Here is a 21137-nt window from a genome sequence, read left to right as displayed (position 1 = left end):
AGTGGGATGGGTGTCAGCAGGCTCAGTTCGTACCACTTGCTGCTCGAGCAGTTGCCTGTGGTGCCCATAAGTTGTTGTGGCTACTACCGCAAAAGAACCGTAACGAGCTGCTGTGTGCATGCCATTGCCCTCTGCCAGATGCAATAGGCTCTGCACTGTTAGCAGCTGATGGGGATTCTCATGGTGCTCAAATGTTTGGGGGTGCTGTAGCTCTGGCAGTAGGAGGATCAGGGTTTGCTGTTGCCCTGTTCACAGCATGCAGCATACTGACAGTTGTGAAGCTCTAGGTGACAACAGATTTGTTACAATAGTTTAATGCCTTCAGCTCCTCTTCCCCCTCCAATTTATCTTTTAATAACACTGCCAATATTATTTTTCATCTCTGCCTCACATGCCCCGCTCACTCCACGCTTCACCCAGCAGTCCTTTCTGTCTCACCCGGACCGCTCACACAGCAACGCTCTAATGGGAAGAGACACCGTCGGCTGCAGTTAATAACTAATGTTACAGACTGAGTCATTCCTGCTATGTGGGAGTTGCAAACTGTTCAGCAAGCCAGAGCTGGGACCCCATTCTGAGGGTTAAGAGGATTGGTTCTGATTTGGGTCTGGGTCATGGGCACTCCCATAATGCCAGTATTTAATCTATAGTGCTTTCACCTGTGGATTTCAGAGCATTTCCTAAAGCTGCCAGTGTTGTTTAGAGGTGGAGAAACTGAGGCATAGAGAGGGGAAGCCACTTGCTCAAATAGGAGTCAGTGGTAGGGCTGTGATGAAACCCAGGCCTTCCAACTCCTATCCTGGTGCCCTCTCCACTGAAAAGGCAGCATGTCTAGAACAGGTGAAAGGAAATGCTTTTTTTATACAATACGTAAGTGACTTGAGAGAATTTGCTTTTGCAGAATATTGAAATAAATCTGTGGGCATGGAGGGATTTTATGGCTCTCTCTCTGTTGCACATGATGGTCACTGGGGGTCTTCATCACGGCAACAAGGCTGGCACTCGGATCCTCCTTTTCAAAAAACTCCTACCCCTACCCCTTGAGCTAAAAGAAAATCTCCATTTGCAGCCTGAGGCCGGCGAGCACTTCTGGATCCACCAGTAGAGGACAATGGTTCTCCCTCTATTCCCAGCTGCCTCCTGTGCACTGGCTTATTATAAATTGAGACAAATAGCTTAGTATGTTTCATTTTGCTTTTAAAGTTTAGTCACTTACAGGAATAATATCTGCAGTGTTGAAGGGTAAGTGCTTTCAACTCTCATGCTTTAGGACATTTGCTGAGGTAAAAAGAAATTGCCCACCCAGGGTTAGTGTTGCACATGAAGGGGCATTATGCAGGAGTGTACGCTTTCCAGCATTAGCCACTCTGAGAGTCTACTGACTACTATAGGAGGCAATGTTGCTTAGTGAATAGAACACTAGACTGGGACTCAGGAGACCTGGGTTCTATTCCTGGCTGTGGCAATGGTTTGCTGGGTGACTTTGCAAGTCACTGCCCTTCCTTCTGCCTCAGTTTCCCCATCTGGGAAATGGGGATGAGGTGTCAGCAAAGCACTTTGATATCCATAGATAAAAAGCACTTTGCAATATATTTTATTATTATTGCCTAGCTGGTCTCTTCTGGTAATTGAACTTGCTATGTGAGGACCTGCACTTCTCCCTCTTCAAGCCATGCTGAGTGGGAACTCGTCTAGCCTGGTTCATCTACTCTAGAGCTTCCCAGCATTTCCTGTTTTGGGACTGTTACAAGAAAAAAAGATGTGGGACCCTCCCTACCACTGAGCCATAAAGAAAGGGAGAGCGGTTGTGACCCCCTGGAACCCGCACCGAGGGGGATCGCAACCTCTCAGCTGAGAGCCCATGCCCTACTCCATTTAACTTCTGGCTGGTGCAGTCAGAGAGGTCCGTATGGGGCTGCTCAGCCTGTCTCCTCTCTCCCCTTCAGCAGCTGCCTCCTATATTTATATCTGAGGCTGGTTCTGACCAAAGGTCTGGCTTCTCTCTGGTTTCTCTATTCAAGGAGGGTCAGGTCTGCATGTGGGGAAACCTGTGGTGGCTCCAACCTGTGAAGTGAGCAGTGCTGGGTTTGTTCTGTCTCCTACCCTGAAGTGATGGATGTGGCAGTGATGGAGAAACACCTTTAGTGGTGGGAGGAGAAGGGGAATCTTCCCTTTCCAGGTCATTGTCCTCTCCCAGCAGTGCCCGCCCTTGGGTGAGTAATGGCCCGTTGCCTGCTTGGCACAGCCGTGGTAGGATGGTGACAGCCATAATAATAGTGATGTAATTTGCCTGTTGATCTGAGATGTGCCATAATTACTGCACGATTACAATATTCTTACACCACACCTTGCAGTCCCTTACACTCCCCAAGGGCTCCTCTTGCTCCTACCTACCTCACATGACCCACAGAATTTGATCTGCTCAGTTAGCATTTGTCACATGCTCTGCCTGTCTGTCTCTCACTGATGTGATTTAGTGATGCTCCTGCCTGGCATGTCCATGGCTCCTCAAATGTCCACCCAGAACTGTGCGACCATCTCCCATCATTCTATCTGCCTCTAAACTTAATCACAGGGTGGGCTCTGCACACGACTTGTAAAAAGGATGTTGTTGGAGGTGGGAGCTGTGGTTGGGTACAATGAATGGGGTTGTATAGCCATGAGCAGGGATAGGCGAGTTGTCATGCTCCTGGTTAGAGCTCACGTTGCTTCTGGGTTGGGGTGCTGGATGGTGCATGTGCTCACTGGCTTTCGCAGCTCAGACAGTGGAAATGTTGGCTTAACTCTGTCTCCCGCCTTCTCTCGGGCTTACCTTTCCTTGTCCTCCTGGACAGAATCCTAGAGAGAACCCTGGACCCAAAGGACAGAGCTGCACTTTGTGCATCAGGGCTGAGGCTGGTTCTCAGTCAGTATCAGTTTGGAGTAAATTACCCTCATCGTGCGTCTTTGTTGCAAAAACCAGCTTGGTATAAGTCTTATTGCTCTGTCACTGACATCCGTTTCAGGACCAGTTTGCATTAGTATCTGTACAACTGCTGAATCGGGCTCACTAACTATTTGAGCCTCACAATCCTGGTCCCCAAGGTAGCTAATTAGTCTCTTCATTTTGCAGATTCATAGATTTCAAGGTCAGAAGGGAACATCAGATTATTCTAGTCTGACCTCCTGTACATCACAGGCCATAGAATTTCATCCAGTTACCCCTGCATTGAACCCAATAATTTGTATTTGGCTAAAGCATACCTTCCAGAAGTATGTTCTTGTTCTGAAGATATCAATAGATGGAGAATCTCCCACTTCCCTTGGTAGTTTGTTCCAATAGTTAACCACCTTCACTGTTAAAAATGTGTGCCCTATTTCTAACCTGAATTCGTCTGGCTTTAACTTCCAGCCTTTGGTTCTTTGTTATGCCTTTTCCCTCTCAATTAAAAAGCCACTTAGGACCCAGTATTTTGTCCCTGAGAAGGTACTTGTATACCATAATCAAGATAAAAGAAGCTGAGGTACAGGGAATCAAAGTGATTTGTCCAGGGCCATGTAGGGACCTACCAAATTCACAGCCATGAAAAACATGTCATGGACTGTGAAATCTGGTCTTTTGTGTGCTTTTACCTGATACTATACAGATTTCACGGGGGAGACCAGAGTTTCTCAAATTGGGAGTCCTGGCCCAAACGGGAGTTGCGGGGTGGGGGTGGGGGTCACATGGTTATTTTAGAGGGGTCGCGGTATTGCCACCCTTACTTCTGTGTTGCCTTCAGAGCTGGGCGGCCGGAGAGCGGCGGCTGTTGGTCAGGCACCCAGCTTTGAAGGCAGCACCCTGCCAACAGCAGTGCAGAAGTCAGGGTGGCCAGGCCAGGCCATACCATACCAGGCCATCCTGACTTCTGTGCTGCTGCTGGCAGCAGATCTGCCTTCAGAGTTGGTTCCCGGCCAGCAGCCACCGCTCTCCAGGCGCCCAGCTCTGAAGGCAGAGCCGTCACCAGGGGCAGCGCAGAAGTAAGGGTAGCAGTACCACAACCCTGCCTACAATAACCTCTTGCAACCTCCCTCCAACCCCCCATCCAACTCCTTTTTGGGTCAGGACCCCTACAATTACAACACCGTGAAACTTCAGATTTAAATCGCTGAAACAATGAAATTTATGATTTTTAAATTCCTATGACTGTGAAATTGACCAAAATGGACCGTGAATTTGGTAGGGCCTAGGGCCGTGGAAGGAAGCAGTGTGACAGCCAGGTGTAGGACTGGGGTAGACGCTTCAGTTGAAAATGGTCAGTCTCTCTCTGAAAGCTGGTTGAGCTGCACAGCTAGTACATCCAGTGCCAGGCACTCCGACCTAGAGTTTGACTAGGACCCAGATTTTCTCTCCCTGAACCAAGCCTGAATAGCTGGGCACAAGGTGGTTCATGTGGGGTGGGGGAGAAGGAGTCCCCTTTTTTTCAGGCCCCAGAATGGCAAAGGAGCCACTCTGCTTGGGACTGTAATAATAGCTGCTGGTGTAGCCCTGTCAGGTGGGGTGGGGGAAACAGCCTGGCCTGGTCCCCCTTGCTGCCAAGGTTGAAGGGGGCCATTCTGTGGAGCATGGCTTCTTGGTGTGCAGGGGGCATGGACTTCCTGTGTATTGGAACCCCACTGGCTCCTAGGGAGGTGGGGTCCGTCACAACCACCATGGAGAAAGAGGGGTGAGGAGAGACAAGGCAGGCAATTTAAAATGACACCACGACCCCTTGTTTCCAAGCGGATGGGTGGGTGGGTTTATGGCTGCACGAATGGATATGGGACTGTGAGCAGGGATTGATCGCACTGTAAGTTGCTGAGTTATTGTTGGATGTTGCGCTTTTTTTTAACCCCCTCCCTTCACTGTGCCGTTTAAAAAAATCAATGCTAATCCCTTGGTCCCATTAGTGACTTGTACAGAGGTCACCTCCTGGCTCCCTCTAGCCCTCCTCTACCCCCGGACTAAACTGGGCTTGGAAGCTGAGCCATACCTTTAAAGAAACCATCCAACAGGAGTATGAGCCAGGGATCTCCTCTGGCCATAAGCTCTGGTTGGCATTGCCTGGTGCCCACCTGCCAGCTGGGTATTCTGCTGTTCTCCTGACTTCAGCCTGTTCCTCAATCCCAGCCAGACTGCAGGAATTGGTGTTTGTGACTCAGGGGGCAGCGCTGGTTCCTCTGAAGTGGTGCTGATACTATATGCCCCCAGCATGGTAGCAGGAGGCGCTTTGATGCGGGAACTGGTCTTGCTCAGACATGGGGGTGGGCATTCAAGTCCCTGTGGCTCTCTCTGCATGGTAGGATGCAGTAGTTTTAACCCAAGGGTTCTAGTTGTTAAGGATTGACAATATGCTCATTTTGGAGATATCCTGCCTCCCAGAATTCCAACGCATTTTCCGTTGGATATGGCCTTCCTCTTTGTTTCCCGCCTTGATCTGTTGAGTGTGGTGTTAACAACGCTCCCATTGTCCCCAGATGCAGCCACATTTCAGTGGTACCGGCATAAAAAGCCCAACACTTTCAGAAGTGACTTGATTTTGGGTGCCTCAGTTTTTCAGTGACCAACCTGACACCCCTCAAAAGGGTCTGAGTTTTCAGAGTGCTGAGTCGCCTGCCTTTTGAAAATCAGGCCTATTCTAAGGGGTCCCAGGTTGGCCACCCACAATCACTAGTCTCTTTTGGAAAATGCTTGGCCAAGGTCTGTAACGCAGCTCTGGGATCCTTCAGGATGAAGGCACCAGATAAATGCAAAGTGCTGTTAACCCACTCCTCTGCTCACAATAGGAGAGAAGCAGGTTTCTTACTATTCTCACGTTACAGCCAAAGAGCTGCAAGGTTTCATGCTTTTTCCTTTTAAATATTATATTAGAATCGGGTTATTAATGATTTTTAAAATAGAGGAGGACTCCTTTTCTGTCTGGTTTCAATAATTAAAAATAAGTACTGACCCCTCAGATGCAGGAGCTCGCACACGGAGTTAGCAGGATGTTTTCCAGCTGACATGCACAGTAGGGAAAGGCGTGTGTGGGAGAGATGTTCAAATGGCTCTGATTGATTGCTGAGCAGGGAAACAGGCCCTGCAGAGGTCCCTCTGCCTCTCCCAGCCACTGAGTCAAATGGCAAGGCTGTGTGGGAAGTGAGGAATTTCATCTCCATGTCTATAACTGAGAACATAATGCAGATCCATCTGGGAGATAAAACTGAGGAATGTGGAGCTCTGGGTGCAGCTCCCATCTCCTGCTGATTGGCTCATAGTCCCCAGTGTCTTTAGGTGGGCAGTGGCTCCTGGGATTGTCTGCTATCCATGAAACTGCTGAGGAGTCTGGAACCCAACACCATGGAAGGAAGGATTCTCTGGTCTCGTTTGCCCACTGGTGGGGGAGGCAGAGAACTCAGTGCCGCTTCTTAACGTGGGGAGGTTGGGGAAAGGCTGTTGCCCCCCTGTTTCCTCCATGGATCTCTCCTGCTCCCCACTGGTGACTTGCAGAGGCCCTGGCATCGTGACAGAGTGAGAGGCCCAAGCACCACTGGCAGAGCCATGCCAGCAGCACACATTCAGCCAGCAGCGGGTTGTTGGCTCAGCAGGAACTATTTGGTTTAGTCTCTATACGTCTCCTGCTCTCTTGGGTCTGTGCAAGACTTGTCTCACAAGGAAAGGCACAGCAAGTTTTCAGGGGCTGGATATTAGCTGGAGGTCAGTCTCAATAATTCAATGCAAGATATCAGCAGTGACCCTGGCATGGGTAAATCTGTATAATGACAATTGCACTTTTCATCCACAGATCTCAGTGCGCTCTACAAAGGAGGTCCCATTTTACAGATGGGAAAACTGAGGCACAGAGATGAAGAGGTCATCTTGCCCAAGGTCATCTGTGGGCTAGTGGCAAAGCTAGGAATAGAATCTAGGTCTCCTGAGTCCCAGTTCACTGCTCTATCCGCTTCCCCCACCCCAAAGTGAATAAAATGGTTGTGAGAACCAAAGGCTAATTAGGGGGAGCTAGTCAAGCTTTTAGCTTGTCTGGCTGGTATCCACCCAGGTCCTTAAAGACTCTTGACCCACTTGCTTATTGCAAGAAATGTTTTTTGGTATCAATTTATAAATTTAATTAAAACTCATTAAATTAAAATCAAGAAAACATTTCATCAGAGCTAAAATGTTGTTGTTAGTTACTTTGAACCAAGAATAAAGGCCAACAGCCATCAAATCAAGGTCAAATCAATGAGTTACTCTCATCAGGAAATAAGTTAAACCATCACATTAATACTCAAAATAACCAACCCTTATAGATTTTTAAAGAGGATTCGAAGAAAATGGCTGTCAGTTTGGTTATAAATCCCAGCAAAAGAATTTGATCAATGTCAATCAAATCCTATAACTTGGAGCTGATTAAATGTCTTAATACTGAAACCAAATTATTCTCTCATGTCTGAACCACCGTCTCAGAGCCAGTTATAGAGCTGCCTTCTTGGAGTTCTATTCCTGTGCTGTGGCTAACCCTTTCCTCCCACCAAGAGAGCTATTAGCAATACAGACCTGAACAGAATAGCATCACTTTGACAACTCTTGTTTACCAGAAATTCCAGGTGACAATATCAAATCCCTGAGGACTTTTAAACATAGAACACAGAACAGACTGAAACTAATAGTTCTTATATCTAGGGCCATTTTGGCCAGGGAACTTCTCCTGGGGCCTTCCCTGTGTGGACTTCAGGAGTGCTCACACACCCATGCATGTGCATTGCTACACTTCCACACCATAACCTTAGAGAATCTAAACCAGAGGTTCTCCAACTGGGGGTCATGTCCCCTTAGCGGGTCGCAAGGTTTTATGTGGGGGGTTGCGAGCTGTCAGGCTCCACCCCTAAGCCCGCTTCACCTCCAGCATTTATAATAGTGTTAAATATCTATAAAAAAAAAAGTGTTTTTTAATTTATAAGGGGGGGGGTGTCACACTTAGAGGCTTGCTATGTGAAAGGGGTCACCAATACAAAAGTTTGAGAACCACTGATCTAAACAGACTGGGGCGACTCCCAGCTAATAAAAACAAAGGACAGCAGTGGAAAAAAGGAAAGATACTGAAGATAAATGGGGATTTGCGAATTCTTCAGCTAGAAGTCTTCTGGACTCTCATGGGGTAGGAGCTGGAACTATAGGCAAGGAGCCAGACAGTACTATTGTGCTAGAACAGCAGTCCTTGCTAACAAACCTTCAGGTGCTGGGAGGTTGGTGAGAGGCTGGCAAAACCTGTTGGTTCCCGTCTTGACTTCTCTTCCCCAAGATGTCCAGGTCTTGGAGATTCAGAAGCACTGTCATCAGTTTCAGAAAGTCTGACATAAAAAAATCTCATAAATATAGCTGATTGCTAAGGTTTTTACCAGCAACCAGTACTCAACATTCACCCATCAGCAACATTAAAAATAAGTTGAACAACTTATGATTAAAGTCATTGTTCTTTTCCCAAACAAGACAATTTACAGTAATCTTTCTATTTGGAAGTGGGCTATAAATCAAACAACGTATCTTCTGGAATTTTCATCTTGATAGAGAAAAGTTACTTTAAACCCCATCAAAATGAAACTCATTTAAAACACAAAATATTTTAACATTTATCTAAAGTCTGTATTCCTGTATATGTTATTTCTTACTCTCAGTAAAATTATAGGAACAGGTAGAGTGGTCCATCTCATGTCAAAATATACCAAGTAAATATCCTTAAATCAAACTCTGATAAGTTTGATTTAAGGATATGGGGGGGAGGGATAGCTCAGTGGTTTGATCGTTGGCCTGCTATACCCAGGGTTGTGAGTTCAATCCTTGAGGGGGCCATTTAGGGATCTGGGGCAAAAACTGGGGATTGGTCCTGCTTTGAGCAGGGGGTTGGACTAAATGACCTCCTGACGTCCCTTCCAACCCTGATATTCTATGATTCTATGTTCCCATGTAGACTTCTGACTTTGCCTATCTATATGTTTTGATTACTATTGATGGAAATCTTTTTTGTTGGTTTGCGTGTGTACAGTGAAATCAAAATTTATTGACATTTACAGAGAAAAATCGAGATCTTCCAAGCCTAAACATAAGTGAGAGGAGGGGTCTATATAGTCTAGCATCCTGTCTCCAACAGTGGCCAGTACCAGCTGCTTCTGAGATGGTGCAAGAAACCCTGCAGTGCCAATTTATGGGATAGCTGGCCCCTGGGAAAGTTCCTTCCTGATCCCTGTAAATTAGAGGTTGGCTTAAGCCCTGAAGCTTAAGGGTTGATATCCCTCCTAAAATTCTTCTTTTTAAAAAAATATTTTATAAATCTGGATAGTCGTCTTATCCATATACACAACTAATCCTTTTTGAATCCTGCTAAATTCTTGGTCTCAGTGGTGTCCTGTGGCAATGAGATTGCATTGTGCAATGTATGAACAGGTGTTTCCATAGATCAATTTTGAATTTGTCACCTTTACATTTAATTGAATATCCCCTTTTTCTTATAATAAAAGAATTGGGTGAATTGAAGTTGCCAATCCACCTTGTCTATCCTAGTCATCACAGCACAGGGCTGGGAGTTGGGGCCCCACATACCCAATGCATCGCGGTCGCTGCCTGCAGCACCCCTTAATATTTTACTTCTGGGCTCCCAATACAGCTCTGGGGCTGCTCCTCAACCTCCAGCCTCTCTGCTATTCGAGCCTGGGTCCCTCTCCCCAGTTCAGACATAGTATCTCAGTTCTGTCCTGCAATCCACCCTACTTCTCCAGTCCTGGTCTCCCAGCACAGATCTGATCCACTTCATCCCTGGCCAACAGCCTCTCCTGCTATTCCAGTCTTGGGCTCCTTTCCACAACTCAGCTGGTGTTTCTCAGTCTTGCCCTACAGAAAACTCTGCTAATCCAGCATGGGACCCCTCCTGAGCCACGTCTACACATTCATGGCCAGCTCTGTGTGTTTTGTGATGTGGACAATACGAGAGCAAGCAGGTAGAGATCCCCACAGCGGTTTTATTTGGGATGCGAGAGAGGTTGTGCACCTGGTTTTCCAATGGCAAAGGGCAAAGAATTACGACAACTCTTTATACAGTGCCCAGGCCACCTTTGGGCAAGATGGTAGACGTGATCCCTGCCCTGAGGAGCATCAAATCGAAATAGGCAGCATAGATAGTTGAGGGGCTATAACAGAAAGCCAAGGACAGAGTAGTGGTGATTAGCATCGTCACAGTATTATCCTGTTAGTTAAATGTGTCGGTGCCATGTCTTACCATTTTGCTCAGGGCCAGGGTTCCCTTCTTCATGCTGCGTGGTAAAATTACTCTGGAAGCAGTTTCAGTGAAATCAGTGGGCTTACGCGTGGCTTAAGGTACTACTTGCTAGGCCCCATATCAGCACAGCACTTACTTTAAACATTGGCTTAAGTGCTTTGGTGAATATGTGTAGACTCAAGCATGTGCTTCGCTGAATCAGGGCCATTATAAGTAAGTGTGTGTGCCTTGTTGTGCTACCAGTTGTCTGAGGTGAGTGTTCAGGTTTATAGAGATGATGATGGAAAACCTCACCATTGATCTTGGGCCGCTGGTTCAACATCATAGACTTCTGGCCCATTGGAATAAGTTGTAGCTGTTTAGCTATTGTGGTTGAATTTGTTTTTCTGCTGGACAGCAGAGCAGCAAGCTGTGAGTAATAGATCATTTGAATCGCTTGACCTGCTTCTAATTCTTGAGTTGATTTGAGCTTTGCTTCCTGCATTGTGGTACATTAGCTCAAGCCTGGGTGCTCCATTACACGCCCTCCTGGGATCATTGTAGTACTGAGTTCCCCATCCCCTATCCCACACTCAGGAGAGTCTGAGGTTAAAACTGGCAGCTCTGATTAACCCCCCCATGTGCTTATTTTTATGCACTGGCTCTGAGTCCTTTAAAAGAAAGCATGCCCATTCTGTTCTGCTTAATAACTGCACAGTAATTAGATTCACAATTCTGTTACTGTACTTATAATCACCACCATTAATGTTATGGGGGTTTAGGCAGTAATGGCTTACAGAGTAATTAATGAGCAAGAGGTTTTATTGCTACCTTTATTTTTAGATTGTGTTTTACGGGCCATCTCTGCCAAATGCAAAAATCTCAAATGAAACATCTTCCAGCGACGTTCCCTGCTCCCCTTTTCCCAGTTCTCCCCAATAACCAAACCTGGACTCATCAGGAACTACCTGTTTGATAGCCAATTATCTATATTTCCTGTGTGTTGTCTAGTAGTTAAAGCAATGAGCTGGGCATCGGAGCTGTTTGCAGCTCTGTTACTGACTTGCTGTGTGACCTTGGGCAAATCTCTTAACTGCTATGTGCCTCGGTTATTCCATTTATAAAATGGGAATAATAGTGCTTCTCTAGAGCAGCAGGTGTTGTGAAGCTTAGTTTGCTAATGTCTATGTAGCATTTTTGAGATCCTTGGATAAATGATACTATTGAAAGGGAAGAATTTATTCTCATGTCATCTTCTGGACTAAAGCTGGATCTTTGGGCTTAAAGTTTATATCTTTGGGCTCCGTCCAGTCCTGCTGAGTTGCAGCATTTTAGTGCCAAATGTGTGATGTAGTGTGATGTTCAACTCCATTGAAGTTTGTGGGTCAGTTCCTATTGTGCAGCTCCCATTGAAACCATGGGGAGTTTTATCAGTGAAACTGGTCCATTTGCAGTTACACCAATCAGTGAATGTGGTCCATGGAAATTAGAACTGGGAATTACCTTCTAATTTGCCTAATTCATCCCCCAAAGTCATTTTCCATACAAGACAGGAGACTCAAAAAACGTCAATGTAACTTAAAATGTTATTTGGTGGCAGGGAATTCAGCTCACCTTTGGCCCCAAATGCAAGTTTTGTAAGAAAAGTTATCTTTCAAACTATCCTGTGAATAGAAGTGGTTTGGGTGGAATATAGTGCCTAGCACTGTACAGTGCACCTTCTGGGCCAGCATCCTGTCTGTAACGGTGGCCAGAACCCTACAATGTCAGTTATGGGATAACCTGACCCCAGGGCAAGTTCCTTTCTGATTCCTAGTTGTTAGATGTTTTGGTTCATGCCCTGAAGGATGAGGGTTTGTATTACTTCCCAAGCTTTTTGTTTTTGTTTTTAAAAATATATATTATTGTAATTCTGGCTCATCATCTTATTCAGATAAATATCCAGTCAGTTTTTCAGTCCTGCCAACCTCTTGGCTTCAGTGATGTCTTGCAGCAATAAATGATTTGAATATTTACATAAATTCAATTAAAATGTTTTTATATTAATTTCCTATAAATGTTCCCCCATGCAAACCAGGAAACCCAAACACCACAGCATTAGGGCTGTGCATGAAAAACAGATGATGAAACTGACTATAAGCCAAATTGCAAATCAAAGCAGCCTTGTTTCAAAAGATAAATGACAAAGCTGATGTCAGGTAAACTCAATATTTTAAAAAAAAAATTCTTTCAGTGTTTGTTCATCCTTCAGTATTGTAATGTACTGACTGTGCACTGCTGCTCCCTACTGAATGGAATAAGAACTACTTCACTGTGTGTCATAGTCATGCTTGCAGTGAATCAAAATGCATTTCTGGGAAAGAAAGGCTTTTCAGCCTGAAAGAAACACTTGTGTTTTGTTTGAAATTTTTTGCCCCAAAAAGCTAATTTTTTGTTTTGTTCTGAGTTGAAAATTTGTTTCATTTTAGTTTTCAAAAACCCAAAGAGCAATATTTTATCTTCATTTTTCACAGTGAGGGTGGAAAACCCACTTTCTCTTCTCCCCTCCCCTCTTTAGTAGAAGGATGTAAAAGGGAAAGGGTGGGGGGGAACCCAAACCTAAAACTGAAAACCAAAAGGAAACAAATTTCTATTTTGAACTTTCATTGAAAAATAAAACTATTCCATGGAAAAATTTCAGCTGACATGAAAAATGGTCATTTCTTTTGAAAACTAATGTTGTGGTTTTGACGAGCCTGCTGCCAACTAATAATGGAGAGCATCCTTCAGCTCAAGTAGCCTGGGCCTCTTTGGGGGTGCCGAAGCCTCGTGCTTTAGGAGCAGCAGATTCTGAATCACTTCCAGCTGTTTCCATGAGGTGCCATGTGGCCCTAGCGTACAGCACGACAACCACTGCGCAGCATTGGAAGGCACTGGATTGGTTAAAACGTGTGGATCACAGTTGATACATGCAGCAGAGTGAATTTCACCTTGTGTTTTTCCAGAGTCCAGTGGGCAATATGGCAGTGTCACGTCCTGGTGGCCATGAGGAGCCTTGTTTAAATCCAATGCTCACGCCATTTCCAACTGTCCCAGATGAATTCATATAATGTCCTTCTCTCAGACTTCACAAGGTAGTCTATAAAATCAAATTACTTGAATAGTACTGAGCAAATGTCTTCCCTGTAGAATGAAAGACAGGGAGTGTTTTGAATGTTGGCAGGCAGCTGAGCCCACAGAAATGTGGCATAAAGGCTACAAGTTGGTAGCCCAAAGGGACCTGTCCAGAAGTGGGTACCCAGCCATCACTGCTCTTCAGTGGGGGAGTAGTGAATATTGTCTGACTGCGCCCCTCCGACTTGGTTTTCTGAATCTGAATGATAAACATTAGCTGGGGAATTCCTCCAGCAGGTGGATTCTTTCATTCCTGTGTCAACCCATTGGCTAAAGGGAAGGAAGCAGAAGCAGGCTGGCCCAGAGGCTCATCCTTCCCTAAACCTAGTGAGGCTTGGGGTACCCAACCAGAGCAGTGGTGCATTCTTCTTGCTCTGCTCTGCCCTGCACGTGGCTATCCCATTCTAGGATGACCATTTCTTCACTATCCTCTGGTCCTGTTATGCCCTTTCCAGCCTGCAGTCCTATTATTATTTTGGTGATGCCTAGGAATCTCAACCAAGGATCAGGGCCCCATTGTGGCAGGTACTGTCCTGACAAGAGACCTGCTCCCATGTGGATGCACCTTCTAAGGCTAGAGCACTGAATTCTGAGGCGCCTGCCTTTTGCCAACTGCTGTCCATTGGCTCTCAGAAGCTCCTTAGTGTGTCCGTTTCTCCTTCAGCTTTCCAGTGGTACCAGCTGTTGCTCAGTGCATTCACAACATAGGTACTCTACTAAGCAAGGAGTTCAGTCCCTTGAGAGCCGCACACCACAGGAGCTGTCCATTGGATATGTCCCGTGGAGAGACTTTAAGGTTGTATTCCGAAGAGCAGATGCTTTGGCTATGTAAGTGGGTGCAGGTCTTAGGGTTAATGACCCCGGAGCTCTCTTCCCTGTGTTCAGGAAACCACCAGGGCAAGAGGATGAGGCCAGTTGGGATAAGACTTGATCTCCCCAAGGTGCTGTCTGCGCGGGGAGACTGCCAGGACCCTGTCTGGCTTAGGAGCCAGCCTCTGCTTGTGTGAAAGGGAGATCCTTGCTGGCAAGAAGCCTCCCTTTGTCCCTGGTGTATGTTGTCTGGGCAAAGCTGCTCTCTCTGGTGCTGAGAAATCTAAGCTGAAGGAGGCACTCACTCTCTGAGCAACTAGGAACGTGTTTGGCCACAAAAGCGCCTCCTGGACTCCACCTTGGAACCGGTTGTGAAAGCCTTTTCCTGTTGGTTTATGATGATGGGGCAATGGGAAGCTTGATTCCAATAGATGAGATCCTCCACCACTGGCTGCAGCTTTCCTGATCCTTCACAGGCCCCCTGAGTGTTATTGGGCTCTGTCCTTTTCCTAATATATCTACTACCGGGCTAGGTGATGACTTTGATTATACAGAATGCGTCCTGTGATAAGATGCTTGAATGAGGCCTAGTGTGTGTGCCATAAGCCCTCAGAAGGGCATGGTACTTTGACAGAATGGACCTGCAGATCAGACCAAATTGTTCAGGACACTGCAACATCTTTGGAATGTACAATAGCACATGTCCCACCAATGAGAAATCTTTGGATGTGCAGTTTATAGCGTGTATACAAGCATCTGTAGATATCCTAATGTCCCAGCACAGTGTGTGTGTTTGCGGGGGGGACGGGACAGATGACTCCCCTTCAACCTAAGAAGTGAGCAAAGTGAGGGCTCCAGAGTACAACAATGAAGGAGAAAAAGACAAATCAGAGGTTTTGCTATGTAGGCAACTATTTTCCTGAACCCAGGGCAACTCACCCTGTATCAGATCCTCCCCTGCCTTTGGCTAGGATATTCCCTGGGTGCCCCCTTGTCACCTGCAATGCAGGGGTTTGTGTGGCTGGCTAAGCCATTCCCCCCAGGGAGCAAGTGCACTAAACCGCTTTCTGTGTTTGCAAACTGTCCACCCTGCATGTGCCGGCTAAGTGCTGTACACTGCTTGCCAAGATAACACCCAGATAAAATACAGTCTGCTTAAAACTTGTGTGTGCTTCTATTGAATCAGACTAAGCCAGTGTGGCAGCTTAATATACTTCAGTCCTGGCAGTTCAGAGAGGGAAGAAATGAATGCAGAGCAAGTCTGCAGGAGACCGGAGGCTGTGGGAATAGGTTCCTCCAGGTGGCCGAAATGGGAGTTGGAGGGGTTAGGCGATTTGCACTGGGGTTGTTCTAGGGACATGTGCAGAGTAACCCATGGCATTGCAGCAACCTTCCCAATAGCATTTGAATGAAGATCTCCCATCAGATGGGGGTAGCACTGGATTCTTTGCCAAGCCCTCCACCTGGCAGAGAGCAGTGCAGTTCAGTGGTCAGAGCACAGGACTGGGAACCAGCTCCTGCATTCTAAGCTTGCCTCTACCGCTGGTTTATATGTTGGGAAAGTCACTTAATCACTCTGGGTCTCTGCTTCCCTGCCTGTACAATGGGAGCAGCACCTCAGAGGCGGCTCCTGAGGCTTGCTTAGTGACAAGAGATGCTCTGAAGATGTAAAGGTCTAGTTATTGTCCCCTCCAAACTGGCTAGTGCCTCCCACTGGCTAGGGTACTCCCGCATTTCTCCTTTCTTCTGTGTAAAGCTGGGAACAGTTACCATACAGGGGAGCAGAATGTTGGCCTTTTTCTCACTGGCCAGGCCCTGCTGCTTGGGCCTTTTAGAGTTTGCTAGTAGCAAAGCAGATTGCAAATCTGCAGAGGTCAGAACGTGATGTGGCTGTTTACAGCTCATGGAGGCTGATGTATTGCTGCAGGGCTCCTGTGGGAGAGCAAGAGGCTAATGCAGGCCACAAAGGCAGGTGCCATATGCTGGATATGCTCTGGGATCCATACACACAGCTATTTGCCTAAAGCTCATGCCCAGGTGCCCATTTCTCACCTGGGGGAGGGCTCAGAGGCACTACACTTCTTGGAAACCGGAGCTTGCTTGGCTGTTCTGGGGCATGGGAAATGCAAAGCCCTGAACACCCAGACAACTCTTTTCCTGCCTCCCTGGCAGCTCCTCAGGCTCCTTCCTCCCAGGGAGGACTTGTTAGCACCAGGGTGGTGTCCCTGAAGGGCAGCTGTTCCCAGAGCTTCTCTCTGCCTATTCTCCTTTACTTTGTGTTTCAGGCTTCCTTCCTGATGGGTTCCTGAAGCTCCCACCAGTGGCTCAGGCTACGCCCCGTGAAAGCACTCCCTGCGTGGCCTCCAGCCCGTGCAGCCGTTGCGTCTCCGAACCTGCTTCTGCAATGGGTGGGTTGTGAGCACTGGTAAGACCTGCGAGCCGTGTTGCCTTTGCTGCTCTCTCTCTGTCCTTGTTCCTTCTTGCCCATTTATTTCTGTTCTCCATGTGCTCTGCTGTTCTGTCTCTGGGGTTTTCGCTGTCAGGTAATGAGGAGCTGTGGGTCCAGTCAGTCTTGGAGATGCCGAAGAGAAGAGACATCCTGGCTATCGTGCTGATAGTTCTGCCCTGGACGCTGTTAATCACCGTCTGGCACCAGAGCACCATTGCTCCGCTGCTTGCAGTGCACAAGGGTGAGAGAAACTGACCAGCCCATGCCACATCCCCATGTCTCATTCCATCCCTTTCATGACAGCCATGCTCATCTCCACCTGTGGCCCATGCTCAGGCAGCAGCCTCCCCTGCTCTGTTACAGGGAAAGCCCAGAGCTTGGGGGGTTCTTGCTAAGCGTCAGATCCTGTGGCTTGGAAGCTGGGCAGTTTACTGTTGGGAACTGGAGAGCTCCCGTGGTCATAAATATACAGTTTGTAAGACAGAGCCTTAAAAGAAGATGTGGACCAATGCCCAATGGCTGTGTTTCCTACTCATCACTGTGTCTCCTGTTGGAGAGTGGAAAGAGGAAATCCCTTCTGATGGTCCCTGCAGAAGTTCATCCTGTAGAAGCTAATGACACATTTTGCAATAAAAACAGTAGCCGAAGCAATGCTGATAAATGCAACAGAAAATATCCTCCAGGGCGTCCAAACAAGCTGGGTAAAGAGCAGTGGACTAGAAGGGGGACGCTGGGTAGTGCATTCCTGAGTCAAGGGCCTTTGGCTGAGAGGCATAGGTCTGGGGAGAGGGAGCTCAGGACTTCCTGCTTGTCTCCCCATCTGGATTAGAACTTCAGGAGAGAGGCAGCCTCTAAATTACTGAGCACCCAAGCCATACAGTGGAATTCTGGTCTGGAGTAGCTGAGATCAGATGTGGGTGGATGGTTCTGAGGTGGTGAATTTTTGCTCTGTTGTCAGAGTGGCACCAATGTCCAAGGAGCACAAGCAGCGTCGGGAAGATGCCGCCTTGCCCAGCACATTTGCCAGTATCCCCTCTCTGCCTTTTCCTTGGGCCCTGCTGTCTCCTGGGTTCTATCTTGGAGAGGAGCACCGGTGTATTTGTAGGGAGGGAGCTAAGCTCTGTTTCCCCATCTCTTGCCAATGTTCTAAACTCTCTTCCCCTTACCTCTCACTGTCCACCAGGTCCCCTTCTCCCCTCTCAATTTGGTGTGGCTTTGCCTTACTCTCTACCTGTAGTCTGATGTGCTATTTAAATCTGGCAGCAGCTCTAAGACCTTTTGAGTGGCTTCACCTCCTCCCCTCTATGAACTGTAGGAGAAGGGCTCCTCTGTATTACTCTGCCACAGAACTGGCTCAGGACAGCTCTGAGAGAAGTTATAGTTCTGCCCCCATCCCGAGAGGTCCCCCTCACCCCGAGAGGTTCAGGTGGGTGAGAGCTCTCCCCACGAACCTGGAGGAGTGCATTGCAACAAAGAGGAGCATACTGGAATTGAAAGGCGAGTGTGTTGATGCTATTAAAGGAAAATGGAGTTCCGTCTCCTCACCCCTCCAGGCTCAGCTCAGTGCCCTGGAAGGTAGGAGACACTTCTATAAATGAACAGTGACCTGCAAGGTAGAAGGGCAGCCTTGAGTGTATGATACAAAACTGGGAATGGGTCCTGTTTCCCAGCCCAACTTCTGACTCACTGGCACACCCTGGGCAAAACGCTTCCATGCTCTGTACCTCAGTTTCCTCATCTGTACAATGGGGATGAAGACATTGGTGTGCCTGAGAAGGGTGTGCAGGATAAATCCATTCATATTTGTAAAGTAGCTTTGAGAGACTTGAGTGGGAGGTGCCAGAGATGAGAAGAGCAAATTAGTGTTGGCCAGCATGGTATGTGAGGAGTGGAAGTGCCAGAGGATTTAAAGCTAAGGTCTTGACCAACGAACCCATGCGTCCTGGCCAAGTTCCACTCTGTCTAATTATGTTCTGCCTCTGTGCTATCAAATACAGTTCACAGTTTATTCAGGGTGCGAATTGCTTCCCGTGTTTCAGATTTCTAGACTGCTAGGCTGTGCACAGTGGAGGCAATTTATCTTAGAAAGGGCCTGATCCTGGCAGGTACTGAACTGTCCGTCAGTTTTCAGTGGCGCTGGGGATGATCAGCTACTTGACATATTGGGTCTTAAGTCACTTGTGGTGTTTACCCCCAATATCCAGGTTGATGGGTGATGCAGAATAACATAGAAGAGTATGCCAAGAATGTAGGAATTGTTCTAGTGGGTCAGACTTATGGTCCATCTACTCCTGTATCCTTTTGTCCTCTGGTACTTGCCACTGTTGGGAAGTGTCAAAACCCCATATTACACTATTATCACATGCCCTGCAGACAATGCTTGGCTTATGTCCTGGACCATAAGTGTTGATATCTCTCATTAAGTTTGATCATCCCTAGTGTAATTATAGATTATGCTCTTAATGGTACTGATGAGAGGGCTGCAGTGCCCTGGAAATGGCAAACATGGGTAGGCTTGGAAGGATTTTATTTTTATTGGTAAACGTCAGTTTTGTTGTGTGCATGCAAGCAGACAAAAGGTTTCCATCCGTAATAATCAAAATGTACAGGGAGGCAAAGTAAGAAAAATGCTGCTTAAAAAATTGTTTGAGGTTGAGTTAAGGATATTTACTTTGTGTATTAAGACGTGATGCCAACAATATACCAACAAATCTGTCAAAATTTATTAAAAAAGTACAAATCGAAATCAGCAAAGCCTACATGTGAAGGTTTATCTCGTCTTAGCCAATATAGAGGGAAACTCTTGGCAAGGGATTCTGAAGTCCTGGTCGTTTGTACTCGTTGCAAGAGTTGTGGTGTTTGTATCTGTAACATCCTGCATATATCCCTGCAAGATTCCTGACCAGGACTTTGGAACAGCCAAATAAGAGAGTGCCTCAAAAGACCCTAGGCCCCACCTGGAAGGTTAGTCAGAGCTGTGTGAACACTTGTGATGTGACTAGGTGACATATTTCAAGATCTCAACTCAGTGCCTGGATTTAAGGAGCACCTCCTAAATGGGATACAATGTTACCCTGGCCAAATCCCAACGGAAGCCAATTCCATTGTGCTGACCCATATTGTCTCTGGAGCTCCCACTGGTTATGGTATTCTTCACTTGCTGTCCTGAGCTGTTGCTATGCATTTGTGCACAGCTGCAGAGTCCTGCCCCGGGGCATGGAATACAAAGTACTTTGGAATCCTCTGGGGTTGGAAGGTGCTGTATTAGTGTCAGAGTACCTGTTATTCTACACCCGTATGTCGCACTTGATTGTTGTATCTTTGGGCCTTCAAAGCTTGCTGTTCTGAGCAGTTCCCTCCCGCTAGCCTGGAGCTGTCAGAACTTTGCCCATGTGGCTAGTTCACCAGCTGCCATCTCTGTCTTGTGGGTTCTTTGTTTCTTGCAAAAGGCCTCAGTTTTCCAGCTTGTCTCCTTTGCTCTCAGACCAAGAGGGTGACCTCCCCTGCTACCAAGCTGCCTGCTGGCTTTGCCGAGGGAGTGGTGTAGAGGAAACTGTTAGAGGACTGACTGTATGTGTTTTCTTTCTCTCATGCCCTTGTGCAGATGAGGGTGGCGACTCCAGGCGTGATCTGGCCCAAGGCTCGGACTCCAAGGAGTACTGCCTGTCAGACCGCGACATTGTGGAGGTGGTGAGGACAGAGTACGTTTACACCCGCCCGCCCCCATGGTCGGACACCCTCCCTACCATCCACATCATCACCCCCACCTACAGTCGGCCGGTGCAAAAGGCGGAACTGACGCGTCTGGCCAACACCCTCTTGCATGTGCCCAACCTGCACTGGATCCTGGTGGAGGACTCTCAGAGGCGCACCCCCCTCGTCACCCGGCTGCTGCGGGACACGGGGCTGAACTACACCCACCTCAATGTGGAGACGCCCCGCAACTACAAGCTGCGGGGAGACATGAGGGACCCCAGGATCCCCCGCGGGACCATGCAGAGGAACCTGGCCCTGCGGTGGCTGAGAGAGACCTTTAACAAAAACAGCAGCCAACCTGGGATTGTTTACTTCGCTGACGACGATAACACCTACAGCCTGGAGCTCTTCGAGGAGGTAAGATGCAAGCAGGGCCTGCTCAGCTGGTTACGCTCCCCTCCATCCCCATTCCCTGAGCTTGCAGGCCTCCGCACAGGTCCCCGGAGGCCAAGCACAGGAGCATCCATAACAACATTACTGCTTGCAGCACAGAGTAACAAGGCACTTGGTGTCAGTGACGTACTCCAGCCAGCAGGTAACACGGTTACACACTCTCCTGAGCCCAAGGCCTGTCATCGCCACTTAGTTTAAGTAAAATACACCCCTAAAGCAATGTCATTTAAACCACCTCTCAGCATGCTCTGGCGCCCGGGCACCAGGCAGTGAAAATGGGGCACATTTCCTAATGTCAAAGGGACCACGGGAAAAGTAGTGCAGACCCCACATTAGGGTGAGGGGTCTAT

General features: G+C 47.5%; 1 protein-coding gene across 8 annotated transcripts in view; it reads left to right on the top strand.

The window, feature by feature from the left end:
* B3GAT1 (beta-1,3-glucuronyltransferase 1) overlaps window positions 1-21137 on the top strand; it is an 80013-nt gene that overhangs the window by 43420 nt on the left and 15456 nt on the right. For 2 of the 8 annotated variants that reach the window (XR_012155944.1, XM_073321098.1), the window contains exons 1-4: window positions 13007-13339; window positions 16475-16597; window positions 16733-16879; window positions 20243-20751. Coding sequence is in view for 7 of the 8 variants with exons in the window: in XM_073321098.1 (XP_073177199.1) it covers window positions 13315-13339; window positions 16475-16597; window positions 16733-16879; window positions 20243-20751 (804 nt within the window). In the remaining variant the exon portion in view is untranslated. Of the gene's footprint in view, window positions 1-13006; window positions 13340-16474; window positions 16615-16732; window positions 16880-20242; window positions 20752-21137 lie in introns of those variants that run through there. The other 6 variants (XM_073321095.1, XM_073321094.1, XM_073321100.1 and 3 more) reach the window with 5 other exon arrangements.

The sequence above is a fragment of the Lepidochelys kempii genome, chromosome 22, assembly GCF_965140265.1.
Source record: "Lepidochelys kempii isolate rLepKem1 chromosome 22, rLepKem1.hap2, whole genome shotgun sequence".
NCBI lineage: Eukaryota > Metazoa > Chordata > Testudines > Cheloniidae > Lepidochelys > Lepidochelys kempii.
Note: the sequence above shows the minus strand (reverse complement) of the source record. Positions and strands in the feature narration are given on the sequence as shown.